We start from the raw sequence: 23,463 nt of genomic DNA on the forward strand, positions 1-23,463 counted from the left end.
TATTAACGATGCCTGTTTTTCAAAAAGAAGCAACTAAACTGTTTTGGCCAAACCTCGAACAAGTCCCTCAACTATATAGTAATTTTAGATTGAGTGTCCAAATACACTTTTTTATCCTAATTAAATCCTTAATTTAGTTTCAAAATTCTCAATTTACTTCCCTTGTCCAGGCTGGCTTGGTGCAGTTCTATTTGGAGTTGGAGAATGTGCCTTAAAGTCCGATTTGCTAATGGATTCTACTCAAATATTTTACTTTTTCATGGAGAAAAAAAAAACCAACCTTTTTGTAGGAAGCTTGGTGTTTTATGTTTATGTTTGATTATTGCCTTTGGTAATATTGCGGGTCACATTAATATTTTTAATATAAAATAATATTTAGATATTGCTAACACATTTTTTTATATAAAAAAAATAAAATATATGAAAGTTGATCTAATATAACTATAAAAATAATCTGTATGACGGTTAAAAACATAGTTTGATTAAAAAAAATTCAAAACGATATTTTTTAAAAATATTAAAAGAACAACATATTAGACCGACTTATATCAATCTAAGTTAATTTGCTAAATCCATGATCTAGATCGTGAAACCAAAATAATTCTATAAAAAAAATTATGAAACTCAAATTTTAATCAATTCAATTTTGAATGATAAAATTAAAAAAAGATTCAATAAAAAAACAACTCGAGTCAGTTTGAGTTAACTTACTAAACCTTACTAAACCTATAATTAAAGTTATGTGACTGGATAACTTTATAGAAAGCAAATAAAAAAAATATAAAATTGAACTCTCAATCAACTCAGTATTCAAATATGAAATTGAAAAAAAATTAATTAAATAAAAGATACAAAAAAATAACCCGAGTTAGTTCAGGTTAACTCGTCAAACCTATGAATCAAGTAATGAAACGGGATAAACTCATTAAAAAAACAAAAAAATATTTATAAAGTCTAGTTCCAAATCAACTAAATGTTAAAGAATAAAATGTGAATAAAATTAAACTAAAAATGAAAAAAAAACGAGTTAATTTGTTAAACTCGTGATCTAAATCATGAAATTGAAATAAACAAATTCTTAGAAAATAAAATAAAAAAAAGGAGGAAAAAAATACTTTTTAAGCGAAGAATGTATTAAGAGAAGGGGATAATAATGTCATCTCCTCAATTAATTCCCGTTAATAATAATAATAATAATAATTAATTGGTTATTCAACTTCGATGGAAGGCCTATTGTCATTTTCCTTTATTATTGAATGTCTGGTATAATATATATATATATATATATATATATATATATATATATATTTTGATATCATAGTCAACTTTATCATTTATTAAAGTCAATTTTATTATAGACACATAACTGATATATTTATAATTAATGTTTTCTCTGAACTTCATGACCTCGTTTTAATGATATTACTTAGCTATGTCCCTGTGATGTGGAATCATCCATTTTAACTTGATAGTCTGATTATTCATAAATGAATACATTTTTTTATCATATTAATGTTTATATAAGTGTGCATGCGCGCGCAGAGCAACCTACACCACTTCTGCTTGTCATTTTTTTTTTTTTCCAGTTGAATGTGGGTGTTTGGGTCAGTTTTTACGCATCTCAACTAATCTTACGGGCTCTTAAGTTAACAACCATATAAATCTCTAGTGACCATCATATAAACAACCACATGACTTAAATCTAAAATTATATAAAAAAAAAACTTTTTAATTTTAAATTCTTAGCACTAGGTCACTATCTTCTTGATGGTTTTATCATCCTTTTCTGTTTCACCGTTTGGTTGCAGCTCGCAGGTGGCTGGTGCCGCTGCTCCGCGCAGCGCTGTGGCCTGTGCATATATCGTGTAGTTTTTTTCTTTTTTCGGTGCGGGCATTGTGTAGTACAAGTAAAGGGTTGATTACTTATTAATTATCCAGCCATGCCTTGGAGTATTGGTTCCGGGCACGTGTGTCTCACGTGAGTGTTGTGTTCGAAATTCAAAGGTTGTATACAACATAAGGTACCATGACAATGACAGACCAACTGGTTATTGGATTCGAAAGTACTAACGTGGGCTTTCACCTGTGGTACGGCGTCGTCGATATGATTGTGAGTGATTATGGCAACTACTTTTCTTTTCTTCTTTTTTTTTAAACAGATTGTGTTTATGGAATAAACAGGATTTCAAGAGAAAGAAATGTATTTACTTGGCATACTGGGAGGATAGTTCTCCTATAAATTAAAAATGATTTATCCAAATAAAATGCTCAGCACCCTTGGTGCAGGCATGGAGTGCACCCAGCTCTTTCACGAGCTCGAGCTCAGGATCACATCCTCAGCTCAAAATACTAGGTGCTTGTGTTATTTTTTTAGTTTTTATTTTTAATGAAATTGAGCTCAACATTTATTAATAATTTTTTTAAAATTCACCGAGTTTTTTAATATTTTATACTGATTCAATATGTATTATTTTAAATAGAATACAACTTAAAATATCACAAAAAATAAAATTACACTTTAACCTTTTTTTTTATAAAAGCTATAAAGTTACTGATTTTATTAGAGAGAGTTTTCATATAAAAGAAAATTTTTTACATATATCAAATTATCAATCAACTAATTTACCAGATATTACTTGCTACTAGTTACCAACCATTTAAACTTTTCATATCAAGATATAAGATATAATGATTATAAAAAATGAATTAAATACTTGAATTAAAAGATCATTCAATTATTTAATATATCAATTTTATTTCTATCTTAAATTTTAAGGCTTATCAAGAACATAAACTAAAACCTCGAGGATGGACTCCCAGATTCAAACTATTTAACAGTCCATTGCTTATTAATTTGTGTAAATTTGGGGTGTAGAAATGGCAAAAGAAATACCGATAGGTCTTGTAGAGAGAACATGTTCAAACTCTTTCGAAATTAAAAAAGAAAAGAAAAGAAAAAAGTATACTAGTTCTTCAAAGCTAACTACTAATTTCAAACATTGCTCACTAGTACTTATCAACAGTCCGCCTCTGAGATAACGAGAAATCCACATTGGTTTCTAACTCCCACTAGTGGCCATTGTTTTCTTTTTCATATTTACAAAATATGTCACATCAACATTGGATTTCTATTACACAAATAAACAAACAAAGATGATGATTATCGAAAATGGTCACCAGAAATTAAGATGCTCCAACCATGGTGGTGGGCTCAATATTGTCATTGAGCTAGCCAGCTACCTGTGAACTGTGATTTTCCTCCGGTCCTTGTAACCTCTCTATGTCATTTCTATCTCCCCTGGCAAGTTGGCTTTACCGGCCAGCATTTGGCAACGCAATAGCCATATTTTGATGCTCCAACTTTCCTGGCCACAACAAGGCTGTGATGTGTCAGATATTTCCAGCTCAGCTGGCAGTGCTACTGTCGCCTTAAAAAACATGAAATCGATGCCGCTATCTGGACAATCAAGTTCTTTGTGGGATCTTGATGCACCTTGATTTGCTAGAGGAACTGATCGCAGAAGCACTGTATGATCACTTCCTATGTTCTTTTCTCGTTGTATTTCTGGCGCATGGGCCATGCACGCACGAGCAGGTGCCGGGTGTTGCTATTAGTTCTATGACCCTGTATCTTTCTAGATTCATCCTGTCCAGTTTTAGAGAGATCATAAACATAGAGAGAGCTAATTTACCTCTGTCCGACTGCATAATAAACAAGAAGTTATGTTGTTACTTGTAACTTAATCGATCTTCGTAATATATAGTTTACACAAAGTAATTAATATTGATTATTAGTTTTCATGGTTTGGGAAACGATATATATGTATTTAATCTTTATAAATATATCTATAACCTGTTTTTTATGTTATTTTTTCTTTATTTTAAAAAACATAAATAGTAATAAATAAATAATATTTAACTTTTTTAATTTATACTACAAGTAATGATTAAGGATCCAGGGTGCCTTAGTGACGCGCGTTGTTGTTAAAAAGTAATTTGATGCTCCTAATCAATTCATATGTTTTTTTTTTAATTTATTGTCAGCACTTAAGAACATTGTCATATAAAATAATAATTATTTACAATGTTAATTTAATAAATATCATGTTTTTAATTTTTAACACAATTCAGCAATTAGTGAAGTTTAATAAACGCATTAATTATAATGTTTAAGGAGAGTACTAATCATTAGCTTTTTTATTAATTAATTTATTTTGATAAACTATAAGGACTAAACGATAATTAACTCAAAAGGAAATAATCAAGGAATAACTTAATTCTTAGAATTTATTTTTCTTTTCTTGGTGATTCATCAATATTCATACAATTACAAGCTCTAAAGGGAATCGCCAACACAGTTTCCTTGGGAGATCGAAGCTGTGATCGCCGATATTAAATTTGATCCAGCAAGAAATACCAAATATATGTATCGTTAATTTTGCAAGCAGGAAAGCAAACTTAATTAGCTACAGATTAAGTTGACAAATCTGCTAGGAAACACTAATTAACCCCCTAAACTGATTCAGATCCCTTCCTAGACGTTAATTTTGGTAAATATCTAACATTAGCAAATCTCCTACGTACAGAGGCCAAGTTTGATTGAATGGATAAGTGTACTCAATTTTTAAAAGAAAAGGAGAAATTAAATCCCAATATATTACGATGGATTGTGCTATTCTTGCAAAAAAAAAAAAAAAAAATTATTCACTCACAAAATTATTTTCTTACAAGAGAGTAGTTTTCACCAAAAACTCGCGGCGAGTCTCCCTTGTCCCAGGCTAGAGTGAGTATGAACAGTGAAACAAGGCATTTAGGAAAAAAATTAGATTTAGAAAGAAATTTAGAGCTAATTTAATAGTGATCGATTTTTTAAGTATTTTTTTAATATATTAAAATAATATATATATTAACAATTTAATAAAAAATAATACTAATTTTAAGTAAAAAAAATTAAATTTTTACAAAAAGATTTTTCAACCAAAAAAAAAATGGAGCTTTAAATTAATTTTTTTTATATATATATTTTTGAATAGTTTTGTTTTAATACGTTAATATTAAAAATAAATTTTTTTACATTTCCAAACAAGAACTTAAACACCCACACTGACGTGACGCAATACATCACAAAGTAATATTCTTACAAATTCAAATTCCCCCCTACTCTATAATGCTTCATGTCAATCATATAAAAATATGTATAGATATGTAAAATTATGGCAATGATTACATCTTAATAAGTAAAACACTGTATGCAATTTTAAAAAATTAAGATTCACTATCATGGGCAAAAAATAATTAAAACGTATATCTAAAAAATCTGCATGCGGTTTTACAATTTCCGCTTCGGATGCCTTTGATCAAGGATTTGACAAATTATAAGATTTTGCCATGGTCTGCGGGCTGAACTGCTTTACCAAATCTCGGTCTCAACAGAGATGCATATGGGAGTGAAGAGGGAGGTAGAGAGAAACTCGACCCTCTGTATAGAATCTCAAGACATTCCCTTTGAGAACATGGGACCGTTCAAGATCCAACCAAACCCTTGTGGCGAGCGTATGTCATTAGAACTATGAACAAAGACGCACAGAATACACCTGTGACAATTACCACCTGGGCAATACAAAAAAAAAAAAAAAAACATGATTCACCAAATAAAAGCAATTTATAACCAGGAGCTAAATTCACCAGTAAAAGTATTCTGCCTACCCATTTAAACATGTAACCATGATTGTCATTCCATGTATATGGGATGTTCATGCCAAATATTCCAGCCACCAAGGAATATATGGATAAACAAACAGTCCCTGAACTCAGAAAGAGCTCTAACTGCAGCAAAAAGTGAAGAGACACAACATGAATAACAGGTCAAAACACATAAACAATCCATATGCGTGTTGCGTGTGCTTGCTTGTGAGTGAGAATGGGTCCCAGACTCCCAATACAATTCACAAAGAGAAAATCGGAAGCACCTGAATCAGCTGATTTCGATGATTGTCAAGCTGCAGAAAAAGGATGCATGAATTTAATTTAAGAAAACATGCATAAACAAGAAAACAAACTTTAGTTTTCAATTTAACATTGCCTACCTGAATATTAATGTAATCCTCTGTGTCATCAATGTACTCTCGCAACTGCATATTTCAAAATGCAATTTAAAAGGATGGAAATAGCTTTGTAATTCTGGCCATAATGTGTGTGCCTTTTGCGGTAAAAAAAGGAAAAGTAAATAAAAAGCACACACCGTTGTCAATTTGTTCAATGAGCTATCAATTTGCATAAAGTAAGCCTGCAAAAATTCATCCATTTTCAAGAATAGGCCCTTTGTCCCAATTAAAATTAAAATTAAAATAAGCATCTAAAATGAAAGGTAAAACACGTCAGAAACTCTACCTCTAATAACATTTCAAGCTCCTCAACATCATTCTCGTCTCCACGAATTGTTGCCACACTTGCTCTACTTGCTCTAGAAATTTTTGAACCTATTGTTGGGGAAGCAGGAAACCAATTTGCACCACCAGAGACACTTACTGGTGAAGATGCGCCAGCCAGCTTTCTTGATAGGTAAAGGTCAGCCATATCATCATCATCATCCAGTAACTGCTCAAGTTCATCTCGCACCTGCAAAAAATTGATGAGAATATCATTACCTATCACATTTGCAATTTAAGGGGACAGTTAAGCATGTTATTTTTTTGTTAATGTTAGGCCAGGAAAGTTTTTTTCCAGTCCCTTCAGCTAATTCACAAACTAAGACCTAACTTATTTGTTATACAGCAGATTTCTTGGGCCAAGAACGTCCCAGCTGGATGTAGATTTACATAATCCCTGAATGAGCGACATCCTTAGTTGCGTGTACTTCTTGCAAAGAACATTACACTGTATATGAATCAGTTGAAACTGCTATTATCCAAAAATGCAAGTTGTTGGAGTGTATCTGCTAAACTGTCAGTCAACATTTTCTGTGACAGAAGACTGAATCCAGTACAATTGGCCTAGAAGATTGCAACATCAGAGGGCACTGAATCTTTCCCGAGTATTATGATCTAAAGCAACTCAAGGTCCTATTCTCATTTATTAGATTCAAGTATTTCAGTCTCCTGGACATTTGAAATGACTAAAGATGCTAAAATGTTAAGTATTTTGTACTGAAATATTTTGCAAACACCACCAACGTTACACACCTACCTTTTGTACCCGAGCAGTCAGCCTCGTCATTGCACTTTTCAATTTACGAACTCTATCCAAATTTCGGCTACTAATCTGCCCATTTATAAAGGGGAAAGGAGAGAGTCAAAATAGTGACAAACAATGCATGCAGGGTTCTGCATATAAAGTAAAATTAACTTTATCCAGCCTAAATTTTGCCTTGTAGGAAGAAAGAAAAACCTCAAGAGCAATGGAATTAGAACACGCAGGGTTCTGTTTATACGGTAATTTATTGAGTTCAAATTGTTGAATGCACAGTATATGCACACAATTACAAAATAAATTTTAAACTGGAAGGAACACATAAAAGATAACACCACTAACAGTGATAAACAAAATTCCACCATCTCCTATATCACCATACATTGGGATCCTCCAAAACCTTGTCAGCCCTTAATTTGTTTAGGGGGGGTGTATGTCAAAATTTCACCCAGCCAGCTTTATAAAAGGATAAAAGGAGCAACATCATTGATAGTAGCACTTGGAAAAACAAACGAAACTCAACCAAACATTTTAACAAGATAAATAGTAAAACTCACCAACTTAACTAAATAAAACACCCACAATTAAATTCAGGAAGAAGATCAATCTTCCAATACAATTCCTAAGGGATCCGCCTAAGAACACAAGTACAAATCTATGAAGTCAAAATCTCACGCATCACACAACGCTATTGCATTCCTACAAGGTGTCAAGAAACAGTTAACAGCAAATATGCCACACTACCATAATCGAAATGGAGGAAAAACCACCACAGCGGTCAGAAAAAGAGATATGGCACCATTGAAAACAAGTAATGTTAACCAGTAAACACATAATCATGCAATAGTCACCATAGTTATCTATCTCCCAAACAATATTTTTTTGTGATTTACATTATCTGTTGCAAGTTTTTTATCCAATTCGTTAACCAGGGTGTGGCAGGCATATTTCCCTCTCTAAGGAAAAATAATCAACAGAAGTGAAAGGAGGACATTATTAAATAATAAAAGAACACTAATTACAAGGGAAACAACAAACACTTACTTTGGATGTAAGCTCATCTAAAGCAGGATAAGCAGCAGTCTCCAGCTCTGTTGTACGTGCAGCTAGAAAACTACAAATGGCTTCGAGGGCTACCTCCAAGGCACGGAATTCAAATGGAGACTCTGTATTGTACAACCCAGATCACTCAACAAGCAAGAATTTTCTAGATGAACCAACCATGATGCAAGGAAAACATATTTGCAGTACCAGCAGAAAAAAAAACCTCTACTCTTAACTATCAATGCAAGAATGAATAAATCAATGAGGCATACCATCCTCTTCGCCAGCTTCAACATCCTGCTGTCCACCAGGGTATTCTTTCCCATCTCCTTGTCCTTGACGAAATACACTTGAAGGAGGCAATCGCCTTTGAAGTTCCTCGACAACAGGAATAACATTTTCATCCAAAGGGTCTCGAAGCAATACCTATTCCAGTTTTAAAACGAAATAATCAAAGCTATAAGCATGATTTCTTTGAGACTTTTTTTTTCAAAGGAGGGGGATTATCAATTCAAATTCAATTGATCACTACCAAAGAACACTATTTTCTAAACCCAAAACCAAAAATTCACTCATTCAGCTATCAAAAAATTTAATTTCAAAATCTCAATTTTTTTTTTTAAAAAAAAGGCATGGAAAAAGAAAGAAAACAGAAGCCACAAACCTCCTCGGAAGTAATAATTGCCTTGATATGCTGCAACCATTCAAAACAAGCAAATAAGCGCAACAAAAAAATAAAGAAATACTTAGAAAAAAGAATCAAAATCTAGAAAAGAAAGAAACCTCCAAGTTCAAAACAATGGCCCCCTCACGACCGAGAATGGTGGAGGGATAAGACAAGAGAGGGTCTAAAATTCGGAGATCGCGGGCGTGAATCTGAACGCGATTCATGATAGCGTGTTTGTCCGCATCGAGAATGGTTCCTTGTCCGGTAGCGTCGACGAGAATCCAACTCCTGGCAGGATGCGCCTTCTTCTTGACGGCAGCCACCGCCAGAGGGTCCGCCGGCACCACGTACCCGTCCCTCGCCATCTCTCATCACCGTATCACATCACATCTCCTCCGTCCGTGTCAGGGTTCGCTTACTAATTTCTATAATTCTACAACCCCAGCCACCCACGCACGCACCAGAAAGAATGCGTTTGTATTTATTTTACTCTATTTATTTATTATATAGAAGGAAAGAAAAAAAAAAGAGTGAGCGGTTTGATTTGGGTGAGGGTGAACGCAGGGAAGGGGTGAAGGACGGTTGCGTTGATATCGAAAGAGATGAGATGATGGAGTGATCAATCAAGAAGATCAAGGATGTGAGACTGGGAGTGGTTTCTTTAATTTACACATGCGACGGGTGTTTGTTTAGGAGAGCATCAATGCTGGTTTGACACGTAATTGACGGCTGGCTGCTTCCCAGTGGAAACATAAAAGAAAAATCTTAATTTCTTAATAAAATCATATCATCCGGTGAAGCTGAAACATAAAAGAAAAACATTATTTCTTATTAAAATCATATTCTCAATTTTTTTTTAATCGATCGTCGTGTGATTTTAGGAGTCGGTGTGAATTAGTTAGTGTACTTTTGGGACTGAGATGTCATCCGGTGAAGTTGAGTTTTTTTAATATATAATTTTAAAATATAAAAAATATTATTTTAAAATTAAAGAATTCAATTAAAAAAAAACATAATTAAATCATGATACCAGATATCTTATAAAAAATAAAAATACATGTTTTTATTTTTATTTTCTACTCTCTTCAGAAAACACAACAATATCTCATCGGATCCCTATTCCAGATACGGCAGTGTTTGACAATGTGATTGCGAGTTTTTTTTAAATAACTTTTCGTGTCAAAATGTATGTCAATAATTTTTTTATTTTTTAAAAATAATTTTTGACATCAGCACATCTAAACGATCCAAAACGTACAAACTATATTAAATTTTAACAAAAAAAAATTAAATTTTTTAAAAACACGGGTTGAACTGCTTACTTATAGCATGTATGACAAGTACACCAGCCATCATGGCTGCATTATACCCCCATAATAATGCTGGTGATGATGACTAGGATTAAGATATAATAACCACCGCCACCATTATTATCATTAAAATAATAATAGCACAGTAAATTATTTAATATTAGAGTAATAATTATTTTTTAAAATATTTTTTTAGAATTATATTAAAATAATTTTTTTATTTTTTAAAATTTATTTTTAATATAAACATCAAAATATCATAAGACATAAAAAAAATTAATTTTAAATAGACAAAATTTTAAATATTTTTAAAATATAAAAACAAATAATTAAAAGAGACGTACAGCCCTCCTTCATGCACTGTGCTTTCCTTTGTTTTATTTTATTTGGAAAGGGGTGCAAAATTGCCACATTTTATGGGATCTAACTAGCATCCCAAATCTCCTCTGTAATCATCTTCCAATTCAATATTAATTAACACGGCATATACACCACTAAAATATTCATTTAGCGCATAAAATACTACTATATTCCTGAAAAAATAAAAATATAAGTTCAATTCTCAAGAAACACACTTATTAAGAGAAACATCCACAAATCCTGAACAGACTAGTTTCATTCTTTAAAAAAATATAAAAATACCCGGATAAAAACAAAAACAGGGCATATACATAATAGAAAATGGTCAGCCACAGCAATATCTATTAATATTATAGTTTATAATTAAGCACCAGGGGAGATAGCTAGGTAACATTGCATTTGGCCAGAAAGTCACCTCTAAGAATAAACAATATTATATTGTTGTTTACCGGTCAATTTGTTTTGCATAAAAAATATTAAAAAAAATTAAAAATTAAAAGTGTTAAGTCTTTCTGTAAAGCTATATCTAAAAGTCTTGGATCTGACTGCAACGTCTGACTTAAAAGTAATATTTATAATATTAATAATAACATTAAACTTGCAAGATCCAAGTTTAAGTGGGTTTGATAGCAATACAAGACCCAATAGCATTGGATGTAGGTCTGGCTACAAGGTCGTGTCATAAAAATATGATAATTAAATAGATTAATTAAAAAGAAAAAACAAAAAAAAACCAACATAAAAAAAAAAATCTGAATCAATTGGGTTAACTCGCCAAATCAGATTAACCCGTCAAACCTGGTATTCGTGTCATGAAAGTGTGATAACTAAATAGAAAAAAGATTTAATATTAATGAACTAAATTTTAAAAAAAAAAGATTAATTAAAAAGGAAAAAGCAAAGAGAAAAATACCTACAATAAGGAAAAAACTAATGAAGAAAAAGAAAAAAAATATGAATCAACTGGGTTAAACCATCAAACCTGGGATCCATGTCATGAAAGCCTGATAATTAAAAAAAAACTTAATATTAAGAAACTATTGACAAAAAAAATAAACTTAGGGCATGAGCTTCTTTATTTTGGATTGTACCATGTCATTCAAAGTAAAAGGCTTCAAAAGGAAAAAAAAACAAAGGCATACGTCACAGGTTATTTTTTTTTCTTGCATAAAAAATATAAAAAAATACTAAGATCTAAGAGCGTTAGGTTTTTTTGTAAAGATATATCCAAAAATCTTGGGTCTAGCTGCAACGCTTGACCCAAGAATACTATTTATAATATTAATAATAACATTAAACTTACATGACTTAAGTTTAAGTGAGCTTGACCGCAACACCGGACTCTAGAGCATTGAATGTGGGTCTAGCTATAAGATATTGTCATAAAAGTGTGATAATTAAATAGATTAATTAAAAATAAAAAAACAAAGGAAAAAAAACCAATATAAAGAAAAAAACTAAAACAGAAAAAAAAAACCCTTCAAACCAGGTTAACCCATCAAACCTGAGATTTGCGTCATGAAAGTTTGATAACTAAATAGAAAAAAAAACAATTGACGGGTTTACCCAAAATTAACCAGGTTAACTCTTCAAACCAGGTTAACCCATCAAACCTGAGATTTGCGTCATGAAAGTTTGATAACTAAATAGAAAAAAAAAACAATTGACGGGTTAACCCTTCAAGTCCGAGATACGTGTCATGAAATTCTGATAATTAAATATAAAAAAATTTAACATTAATAAACTAAACTAAATGAAAAAAATTAATTAAAAAGAAAAAAAAATCCAGGTTAACTCGTCAAATCAGACTAACCTATCAAACCTGGGATCAAACAAAAAACTTTTTTAAAAAAAACAAAAAAAACAATTTAGCGTTTCATTTAATTTTTAGTATATAATATAATATAATAATAATAATAATAATTATATAATAATTATAATAATATAATATATTAAAGATGGGAAAGTGAAAGGCGTGGAAAAGCTATAGTAGTTTTCCCACACGTCTTTTAGAGTATTACTTAATATATATATATATATAATTCATACCCTAAAACATCAAGGGAAAAAATAGACATGATTATTTCTTTTAGATTTATTTAATTATTTATTATTTATTTTAAAAAGATAAATAGAACAATTAAAGAGGAGGTGATGAAACTCTTCAACAAAGTTTCAAAAATCAGCCCCATTTAAAACTGAAATTATGCTAGGTTTAAAAAAAAAATAAAGTAAAGCAAAAATATAGGTTAATCAAATAAAAAATTCAATTGCAATCCATTAATTATTTATTTTTTTAATAAAAATAACATTATTTTATTTTATAAAAAATAATTAAAAATTAATTCGGGATTATCAGAGATAATCCGATTAAAAACCATGACTCAAGGCAGTTTAAAAAATTGTGCTCATTCAAATAAATATCTATATTCTCAATTTCAATAAACTGGGTGTAATTTATCTAAATTAAAAATAATAATATTTGATAGGAAGGGTGGGCCCGTTTTACATGAATGAAATTAAAGTTGATAATAATAAATCATATGGTAAAAACTATACTCAATTGAACGGAATTGAAAATAAAAGTGATTAATCTATCAAATTGATAATAAATTAACCTTCTTCATGAATTGATGAAACACACAAAAAACTAATGAGTTTAGCTCATTGTTATTCCTCTCTATATTCAATAACTCTATACGCTTCTCTCTCTTTCTAAAACTCCACAATGATTCATAAACTGCCATATGATAATCCTCAACCTCCATCAAATCGCTCGATTCTGATAACATTGCAATCCAATGAAGCAAACACCAAATAGCCCCTTCCCTACCCTTCCTTTCCCCTCCCCTGCCCTCCAAGCTTCACAGACAGCACGTCCGCAAGGGCTTAGAATTGTGCAGCTCGTTTTGTGGCGAGACGAGCTGAAGTGAGCGCGTCTGTATTAGAACTGGCCCTCGTCTGTTAAATGTTTAATTGGAGACGGTGCCTCGAGTTGTTGTTACTCAAACCTGTGTACTGAAATTTTCAAACAATGAACACTGTTATCGTTTTTAAACACAAAAGGGAGAAACCGAAAAGGAGTGCACTTTGCTGGGAAGTATGGTTCCGGGGTTTCTTCTGGTTCTTGTCATCCTACGTTGAAAAATCTCGAGAGACTGATATGGAGTAACAAAGGAAGAAAACAGGATAACAATACGTAAAAGGAAGCCTGTTTGGCAAAATCTTCAAAACCTATCGAACATCCACTAAAACTCTATGAACATTGAACAAAGCCAGCAAGAGAATGCGAGTAGCTCTGCTTGCAAAGCACAAACAAATAATATTCATTGTACCCAATACAAGGTGCTTCTATTTCTAAATAGAAACAAAACCCTCGACTCAGATAAATTTATGTACAAAGAACTCTCAACTCGTAATGTAGTTTAGTGGAAGAAACAGAAACGTGGGAAAAACTACACGACACTACTCTTTGTTAACCCTTCACAGCCAGGGCCTGCAAATGATCTATAAAATCTTGCAAGCTCAAATCATCAGTAAGTATGATTTCTGACCCATCTATGAATGTTGAATTCTGAGTCACGGATGGATTTAACTTGGCTAGAAGAAACCTAGCTTGACTACTGTGTTGATCGCACTTTATTAGCTTGGGTGCTGGAACTCGTTCCACCATCACTTGCTGTGCATCAATTTCAGGAGCTTCCAAAAGCTTTCTCAGATTCTCATGGTTTGGATCTTTGTGGTAACCAAGCCTTTTCCACTGAGCAATCTTGGACCCATAATGAATCACCACATGGAAGTAGGAATCAAAGAGCAAAATAACGTCGGCAAAAATGGAGCGAACATCTAGGAGCACAGGAACAGGAGGCCCATCAAAAGAGTATTGAAAAAGTGTAGGTTGTATCATGATAAGGGAACCCACTACCCCTTCACGGTTCAGCATCAGGCGGAAGAATGCAGTCTCATCAGGGGTACAGTTGAAAACATCTATGAACTGGGACCTCCTCAAGTAATACATGAACTGAGGGTAAAGAGAAAAGTTCGATGACAAGCGGAAGGAGGATGGATCTTCCTGGATATAGTCTCCAAACTTGGAAGCAAAGCAAATAAGGTCGTCATCCAGCCATCTTATAACATCTCGAGCAAAACATCTCTCTGCTCGGTAAATGGCTAGCCTGGCCATTACTGAAGCTGCTGTTTCCTGATCAAAACCAGCAGTGATTTCTGGTGACTTGTTTTCAACCCATCTTCTTGCAGCAGTCGTAACCCTCTTCCGGACTCCCATGTTCCCATGCCTGTAGCGTGTTATAAACTGTACTAAAAACGCAGACCCAGGTTCAGCCCTCTGTTCATCACATAATTCAAAGAAAAAAGCTATGCATGTTCTATTAGTTAGTGTACCAAGCTTCCACTTATAGGTGCCACCCTCCCCAGTCTCACGGTCACTGACTACACTGTTCTTTTTCCGAAGAGAAACGCATGGTCCAAGCGCTCCACAGATTTTTACATCTTTAGTTGTCACCACTTCAATTGTTGCGTCAAAATACATCTTCAAATTCCCCTCTTCGTCATGACTAAAAATTTGCCGCAAGCACTTTCTGAATTGATCAGACTCAAACAACTCCCCTAACATCATGAACCCACCAGAGCTCTCAACAGGGCCTTTTAATTCTGCTGCACCTACTTGATCAAGAGAACAAGCAAAAAGATCTAGGACAACAGATGCATTAGATAATCTCTGTGAAAGCTGATTGTAGAAGCTACAGGATTTTGTATAGTACGATGCATGACCATTAATGAGGTCTCCATGAGTTCTGATGGCATTGCTAAGATCTGAGTCCACAACAATCCCTGGCCCCAAAGTTGCAGGTCCAGATGTGAAAACCATGATCCGGGAGCCTGTATTCACTGAGCATCCTTCAAGAAGTCCAAGTGCAACTGATATTGCAGCTCCTGTGCACCTTTGAGGGCGATGTCCTGGCATGACTACAGCTAAAGAACAGATTTCTTCAATTGCAGTGGTGATATTGAACTCACATTCAGATACAGATACAGGTAGCAAAAATCCCAGCTTTTGGATAACTGGAGTCTTCCCATGCTGCTGCTTGGTGCTGTATATACCCAGAAATTGTTGGGTCTGCAGGTTCCAAGGTGAAAGAAAAACGGTGATTTTAAGTAAACACAGAAATTTTTTATTTAACCACACGGGCGCGCATATCAAAAAGTTTTTTGATGATTTGTGGTATAGATGCAAAACAATGATACTCCTTCACTTATCTGGTATCTAGGAAAAATGGCTAGTGTGGATCAAGCTATAGAGGTGAAGTGAACGAACAGTGCTAGAGGCAAGTATGGATCAAGCAGTATGATCAAATCCCATTCGGCTTTCAAGCAATGCAAGCATGTCCCTGAAAAGCATAAAGCTTGAGCCATCTAATTAAAAAATAAAACCTCCAGCACAAGAGACTACACAAATCACAACAGCAAACTGCTGCTTAGTTTGGCTTTCCTAATCAGAAATTTTTATCAGTCATTTCAGAAAACAGTAATCCTTTTGTCATAAAAAATTTAAGTCCTTCCCAATTAATGCACTTAATAAAAATTAACGTTTTTGAAGCATCCAATAAATATGCACAAGACCCACTAAAACATACAATTGCACATGGAAACTAATGTCTAAGCTTCAAAAGATTAGAATCAACAATTTAATAAACACTCAAGTAATTCTACAATTGAATGTTTAATCCAAGTACCTGCTCTGACGAAACCTCACGTCCTCCATGAAACACAACAACCCTAGAGCAGTCAGAAAACCCCAAATCATAAACCCTAACCATTGCATCGAAAGTAATTAGCCCAACCAAGGCATTCTCCGGCAACTGCTCAACAACCAACAACAACTCGTTCTTCACTGCCCTCAACTCCTCCTCGACCATACAAGCATCCACTACAAACACAAACACCGGTACAGGCCCCGCAAATCCCCTGACCTCCCCACCAGCACCAGCACCAGCACCAGCACAACCAATGCTCCTCGGAGTCCCCACGGACATCATAGACGACAATGACACATTAGACGAAGAAAGGCCATTAGACCAACCGTAACCCAAATGCAAATTAGACCGAAATTTAGAATCAACCTTGTCAATTTTGTATTCTACAGTATTGTAAGTAGGAAAAAGTTCAGCAGGAAGATTGGTTTCGCCGATACCTGAATAAGAAATAGGGAAAGGATTCCTGTTGTAGCAGAAAGGACAAACCCAAATGCGAGACTGATAATCTACACGAGCATAAGGGTTCAAAACAGCAGCACAGCGAGCGCAGATTAGAGGGTCATAAGTCAGAATCGGAAGCTCAGTTGATTGCATCAGTGGAGTGCACATGATGCTAAGTGGGATTACAAGGGATGAAACTTGGTTCTTGGTAGTTGGCCATGCGTTCCACGACCAACGTAGGCCTTCGATCGCCTCCAATTCAACGAAGTCCATTCTGGGGTGGTCGGATTTTAAATGTCGATCTTTTGGGTTTTTCAAGGTGATTTCATGGAATGTTATGTTTTAAGAGGTAAAGAGGTTTTTTTGTTTTTTCAAATGTCTGTAAATTTAGGATGGAAGAGAATCTTGGGATGTTGTGTCATGGAAGTAATGTCGTGTTTGGTTGCTGGGAAAGTCCGTCGAGGAAATGCAAATATATCGCATGGTTTGGTCGGAAATGTTTTGAATTTGAAAAGTGGCCGATTGATCAGCAATGTTAAGGTTTAGCAGTGTATTTGATGGTATTTTTTAAAAATATTTTTTTATTTTTGATATAACACTTCAAACTAATTTAGAAATATTAAAATAAAAATATTTATTTTTTAAATCAAAAATATTTTTTAAATACATATAAATACAATTCTAAACACAAATTGTATTTAAAAAAGGCGGATCACAAGGAATCGCCATCCAACAGAAAAAAAACAATATCTACAATTTTAGCTTTCAAATTTACTAAGGTTTAAATAGCTAGAAAATTGATCTATAAAAACGCTTGTATAATATTTTCCCTCTCCAAACTAGAAAATCCCTTTTCTATCTTTTTATTAGAGGTTTAATTTAAATAATATTTATTTTTAATTTTAAAATATTGGTCTAATAATTAAACTAGACAATCCCTTTTCTATCTTTTTATCAGAGGTTTAATTTAAATAATATTTATTTTTAATTTTAAAATATTGGTCTTATAATTAAACTAGAAAATCCCTTGTCTATCTTTTTATCAGAGGTTTAATTTAAATAATATATATTTTTTAATTCTAAGTGATTGGTCTAATAATTAAATATGTATATTTACTTTTATTTTATTTTATATACTCGAGTTTGAAGGTTAGTTTTTTCATGGATGCACTAAATTGACATAGAGGATGTAATTTTAAGATAAGAACGGAATTAATCTCACTGGATAAGCAAATTGAATTGAAGATATACTTTATTATCCAATAAATAAATAGTATTAAGATCTTGTAATAATACTAATATTAAATTCTCTAGAAAAATAAATATTATAAACGTTTTAATCCTGGCAGGATATCTAAAACGATGAGGTCTGCCAAAATAAATAAATTGCCAGATTTAGCTAGCAAGAGGTGTGAAAGACTTAACATAATAATTAAAAAAATAAATTAAAAAAAATACAGAAACATCATATTAATTCATGTATCCAAACAAAATCACCAATAATATTGTCGTGATAACAATGCATCGAAGACATTTGAAGAAATATTTGAGAAACTTTACTTGTTTTTCGGGATAGAAGTAGCAAATGATTGCTGAATGAAATCTTTAATCTTTTTCATCTTAAAAATGAGACAGTAAAGATTTTAAATTTCATTTTGATTTCTTATTAGTATTCTAAATATATTATTGAAATTAAAATATCATTTCGATTTTTCTATTTCTTCCCCGATTCTTCCATTTCTATTTCGGGCCTTCCTCCGAGGAAAAAAATGTAATCTGTAAACGAGCTGGCCTGGATCTCTAAAACTTTTCTTTAGTATTGTTAAATCAGGGCCAAGACTTATTTATACTGACATGCTCTACGTACATCAAATAGTGAAGGAAGGATTCCGAGGAGCAGCCCAAGCAAATTCGGACTGGGAGACTTTCGGTGGCCATTTTTTCCATCATTTCTAGCAACGTTATTTGCCCTTCTAGTAATTCACATTTTCTTTTGAAAGAAGACTTTGTATTCCACTGCTTTCATGATCTTCAAGATATTTAACAAGTTATATATATATATATATATATATATATATATATATATATATAAAGAGAGGAGAAAGAATATAAAATTCATGATTCATACAAAATAATAAAGATATGGGCACCTAGAAAACAATTTTCTAGTTTTATTTCTTTATTTTTTTTAGCTACAATACCGTTACAACTCTCCAAATAAGGTACCTAATTACTGATGGCTAGCCGATCGAGTTGAGTCCCGAGGGAGGAATTGTTTTCACAGTGAAGGCTTGCAGCTTTCATCATATATAGCCCAAGATCTAATATATATATATTCTCATCTTTTAGTAATTAGATGAAATTAAGGTTAATTAATCAACGTATAGAGTGCAAGTGCTGTATTGTAGATTTTGAGGTTAATTGTACTCCTCGCAAATACATACATAGGAGGCAGCATCATGTGAAAATGTTATAGGATATCTTGTCTTCTAATGTCACTTGGTTAAAATACTTAGGAACAATTTGTCCATTCATCTCCCTAAGATATAATTATTATTCTAGGAACATGCATGAGGCTGCCATGATGCACAGATCCACAAATAATAACAATAATAACAATAATAATAATAATAATAATAATAATTTATTTCTGCTTGAAACGCGTGCTAGTAGATAGAGAAAGTGATAGAATGATAGACGTAAATTAATGTTGGTGTTCCCACAGAATTCAATTAAAATAGTAAAATAACACAAAAACACATCATGGAGATGTCGCTAACCACACTCTCTTTTGTATTATTTTATTATCTCTTCTTGGAGTAGTGTATTTTTTTAAAAAAATACATAAAGGTAATATTTTTTATTTTTTATTTTAGTATTAGCACATTTAAATCATTTAAAAACACATGGATTTAATATTTTTTTAAATGAATAATAATTTTAAATAAAATTCCACCCACTTAATTAACTCAACAACCTTCATTCAATATATATCAATCAAAGACATATTTGCTTATCGCAAGCTCATGAACATATAGCATAAACTAATGGTCATAATTGAAAGCCCCACCAACATGCACATGCTCTTGTTCCCTACCCCGCACTTGGGTCGTGAATTTTAAAGCAACTCCCCTCCTCCAAAATAATAATTCATGCACATATTTATGAATAAATGAGGGCATAAGGAATCTATTTTTACGAGGAAAAAAAAAGGAGTAGCATTGAATTGAAGGAATAAAACACGTACGTACTCGGCAACTATGGCAGCCAATACAACAACAAACAATGGAGAAATGGGTAAATTATTACGCAAGCCATTAGTAATAAACATGCCAGACAACAGGGGGTTAAGTTCTTGCTTCTTGTCCATTACAAATGTCTAGATCTTTGATATCTATATACGATCAAACGAAAATACAGACACATCTCCTCAAAAATAATAATAATAATAAAAAAAAGTACAGACAGATCCAGGAAACACCACTACTGCTCCACCCACGTTGCACAAGTGCCTTGTCTCCCAGTCTTCATGGATACAAGGCAGAAAAGAGGGAGTTCAGTAGGAAAGCTAAATAAATTGAGTATACAAGGTTCAGGCTCTGCTCTTGCATTTCTCCATGGCTCTTGGTGCTGAAACTTGGACATGAAGTTTAAGTTAGTCGTATACCTTCTCATTCATGATTAACTCTTTTTTTTTTTTTTTGAAACATATGGAAGCAATATTTAGTAACAAATTTACTTTCAGAATAAATATTATAAATGGTTATGATGATGAGATAATTAATTAGATCTAGATGCATACCAAGTCCAATGGCTTCAGATCCTTTCATGATGCGCAGGCGCTTGCATGAATTGACAAACATCCTGCATAAGATCAACGTAACCATGTAAGTGATAAAATTTCAAACTAATTCTTGCTTCTTTCTTGATATTTAAAATCAATACAAAAAACCATTAATATTCTTGCTGCACCTGCCCAATATGTTTTTTGCTCCACATGATGGATGACCTAGGAAAGCCCTAAAACTTGTGTGCATGTAATGCCTAATTTGTACTGTCACCACTTTGCTATTTTTTTTTATATATATTAGATATATATATTACTGGACGCGACTCATGAGTGAATAATTACTTACAAGAATTAAATCATAAAAAGAGTTCATCAACTCGAGATCTGAGCTCAGTGTATAGTAAATTTACTTTAAAAAATACTAGTGGCAACATTCGAAACAAAGTTGTACTATTGCAGAATGAGCTGCAAGCTCGCCTCTCTCTCTTTTTTTTTCATTATTTGATCAATTTTTTACATGCTTTAGAGCTTTTAGGATACGAGGAACTTACTCCCAAGGAACATCACCCACGAGCATCCAATCACCATCCTTGTCTTCGTAGGATGGCACATACTCGGAACTATTAAGTAGATCCATCAACTTGCTCTCATTCATAAAGTCTATCATTCCCTGGGCTCCATAATTACCTTCAAAAAAGTACTTTTACGATGATTATTGGGTCTATAATATTAATTAGATCTATCCAATTCAATGTATTGAATCCTTTTCTCTTAATTAACTCATCATGAGATAGCCAATATATATATATATATAATCACACTCACCCATGGTGAAGGAACTGAACATTTTGGCCAAGGCATCAGATAATTCTTGGTAGCTCCTGTACATCTTCAAGTCCACCTTGCGAAGATAGGGTGCACCATCCATGCAGACCTTCACAAATGCTGCACTGCTGCCGCCAGTGCTTGCCTTCTCGCCTTCCTCGCTGGCGTTCTTCTGAGCCATAACGTTCTTCCTGTAAGATCGAACTGGTGGCCAACCTACAACTTGTGCCCTGAAATCCAATATCACTCATGTTAATATTACATCTCTAATTTCCAAAAAAAGAAAGAAAACAAAGACAAAAAAAATAAAATAACTAACCAGTACCAGTGCACACAAGAGAGGGGGGATCAATAAAAAGAAAAATCCCTTTAAGGATTAGAAGAAAAGGATTTTCTATGTAGATGAATTTTTTTCAAAAGCTTTAAATAACAAAGGAAAGAAAGAGGGTTAATTGATGGCTTGTGATAAAAACGACAGCAATAATACAACTTCTATCCTGTAATTGCTCTCCAACAAGCTTATATATACCATACGATTGAAGCAGGAAAGGAAAAAAAGATCCAGAAGAAGAAGAGAAGAATCATAAAAAAGAAAAACTTACTTGGCCGGTGGCTTAGCAGGGTCCTTGATGGTAACAGCAGGAAGGTGGTTCTTGTCCTTTGAAGTAATATTCTTGATATTCTCATTCAGATCCATGACACCCTCTTTAGCCTGAAGATTAAGCTTCAAGTCAACAGTCTCAGCAAACCCTCTTTTCCCAGTAGCCTTATTAGGTGTCTCAACTTCATTCTTGGCACCAACAGCACCAGGCAATCCCAGACACAGCTCAGTCTCTTTGTAGTTCAAATCAGTCCGCTCGGTACCTAGCACAGAAGTTGCCATTTCTCTCTACCGCGCGCTCGCCAATGAAGGGCTTTAGTGGAAGATCTAACGTGTTTTGTATTATTGCTTGTTGTTTCTGGGGCTGTTGATAGCTAGCTCCTTGCTTCTAATTTCCCGTGTCCTCTTCTTTGTTTTGCAAGCTAAGTAGCTAGAGAGAGACCACAATAATATAACTGGGGTTTCGAGGGGGAGAGGGGGTGGGTTCTCTCTATGTATAGCTGCATGTGTACGTCATATCAACTTGTTTATCCATGGTTTGTGGACACGTGGACGGTGGATTGTGATGTTGATTCTTGAACATTTAATCAATCTGATCAAGAGCCGCAAAATGGTCTTCTTTCATACATCTCCCCCCTAAAGGTCAACCACCATCTGCAAAAGCAGTAACAATGGAGATGTTTTTCCTTTTTTTTTCTTTCTTTTCAATTTAATGAATTCGAACTTGCCATTATCATATGACTGTTTAATCCAACAGTTCAAGTAATGAATTAAGTGAAGATTAAAGATCGATCGATAAAATTCAAGATCAGAAAAAGAAGACTGTTACTTCGAAGATAATAGTTCGACACGCGGGAGTAATTCGACTACGTGTATATAATACAATATTTCAGAGACTGCAAAGGGTGTTTCTTGACTTAATTATAAAAGGGAAATTGGTCTGACAAATTATTTCGTTGGAGAATCTTTTATTATGTAATGGTCCATAAAAAAAAAGGAAAAAAAAAGAGAGAAAAAGGTGGCTTCTCTTTGCTGTCTGGAGCATAGTGATCATCATCATTCTCCCATCAATTTCAGCGTAATAACTATTATTTTCTCTAGTCGTTTTCAAACTCAATTCTTCTCATTTTATCCGTAAAGGTAGGCATGTTGCCATAGCCCCAGATTCTAAAGATTAAAATTAAATATAATTGGGTGTGAACTAGAATTCCTGATTAATAAATGCAGCATATATATATATATATATATATATATATATATATATATTGAATTAAATTCATCTCAGCTTGAGTTTCACTTGGTATATGTGTGTGTATCACGCAAATAATCTCTCTGATTTACGTCTTTTTTACTCTCCACTACCTTTTTCTTTGGTTTTCAAATTCACTCTCTCTCTCTTTTTTCTTTTTTTTCCCCTCTTTTGTACATGCATGCTCATATTCTTTTCCGTCGATCCACGGGGT

The 23,463-nt window shown here is 33.2% G+C and overlaps 3 protein-coding genes across 5 annotated transcripts; all 3 read right to left on the bottom strand.

Moving 5' to 3' along the window:
* Positions 1 to 5,171: 5,171 nt before the first annotated feature.
* On the bottom strand, positions 5,172 to 9,636 carry LOC133705567 (magnesium transporter MRS2-2-like). Of its 2 annotated transcripts, XM_062130847.1 has the most exons (11): positions 9,016 to 9,632; positions 8,897 to 8,926; positions 8,505 to 8,658; positions 8,233 to 8,354; positions 7,186 to 7,260; positions 6,391 to 6,618; positions 6,242 to 6,286; positions 6,087 to 6,131; positions 5,970 to 5,999; positions 5,707 to 5,826; positions 5,172 to 5,610 (listed from the first exon to the last, which is right to left on the bottom strand). In XM_062130847.1, the coding sequence occupies exons 1-11, from the start codon at positions 9,262 to 9,264 to the stop codon at positions 5,524 to 5,526; spliced, it is 1,185 nt and encodes a 394-aa protein (XP_061986831.1). In that variant the 5' UTR covers positions 9,265 to 9,632; the 3' UTR covers positions 5,172 to 5,523. The 2 variants fall into 2 exon arrangements, with proteins under 2 accessions (XP_061986831.1, XP_061986832.1); XM_062130848.1 differs by lacking the exon at positions 7,186 to 7,260 and having other exon boundaries at positions 9,016 to 9,636.
* Positions 9,637 to 13,783: 4,147 nt separating this feature from the next.
* LOC133705515 (protein transport protein SEC23 G-like) lies at positions 13,784 to 17,312 on the bottom strand. The gene is made up of 2 exons (XM_062130769.1): positions 16,323 to 17,312; positions 13,784 to 15,706 (listed from the first exon to the last, which is right to left on the bottom strand). Exons 1-2 carry the CDS (start codon positions 17,055 to 17,057, stop codon positions 14,045 to 14,047), a joined length of 2,397 nt encoding a protein of 798 aa, XP_061986753.1. The 5' UTR covers positions 17,058 to 17,312; the 3' UTR covers positions 13,784 to 14,044.
* A 2,758-nt stretch (positions 17,313 to 20,070) lies between these two features.
* LOC133705697 (auxin-responsive protein IAA14) lies at positions 20,071 to 22,479 on the bottom strand. 2 transcript variants are annotated; one of them, XM_062131046.1, is made up of 5 exons: positions 22,002 to 22,479; positions 21,400 to 21,629; positions 21,126 to 21,261; positions 20,587 to 20,648; positions 20,071 to 20,414 (listed from the first exon to the last, which is right to left on the bottom strand). In XM_062131046.1, exons 1-5 carry the CDS (start codon positions 22,280 to 22,282, stop codon positions 20,377 to 20,379), a joined length of 747 nt encoding a protein of 248 aa, XP_061987030.1. In that variant the 5' UTR covers positions 22,283 to 22,479; the 3' UTR covers positions 20,071 to 20,376. The 2 variants fall into 2 exon arrangements, with proteins under 2 accessions (XP_061987030.1, XP_061987029.1); XM_062131045.1 differs by having other exon boundaries at positions 20,071 to 20,420.
* Between the last annotated feature and the right edge of the window lie 984 nt (positions 22,480 to 23,463).

The sequence above is a fragment of the Populus nigra genome, chromosome 10 (assembly GCF_951802175.1).
Source record: "Populus nigra chromosome 10, ddPopNigr1.1, whole genome shotgun sequence".
NCBI lineage: Eukaryota > Viridiplantae > Streptophyta > Magnoliopsida > Malpighiales > Salicaceae > Populus > Populus nigra.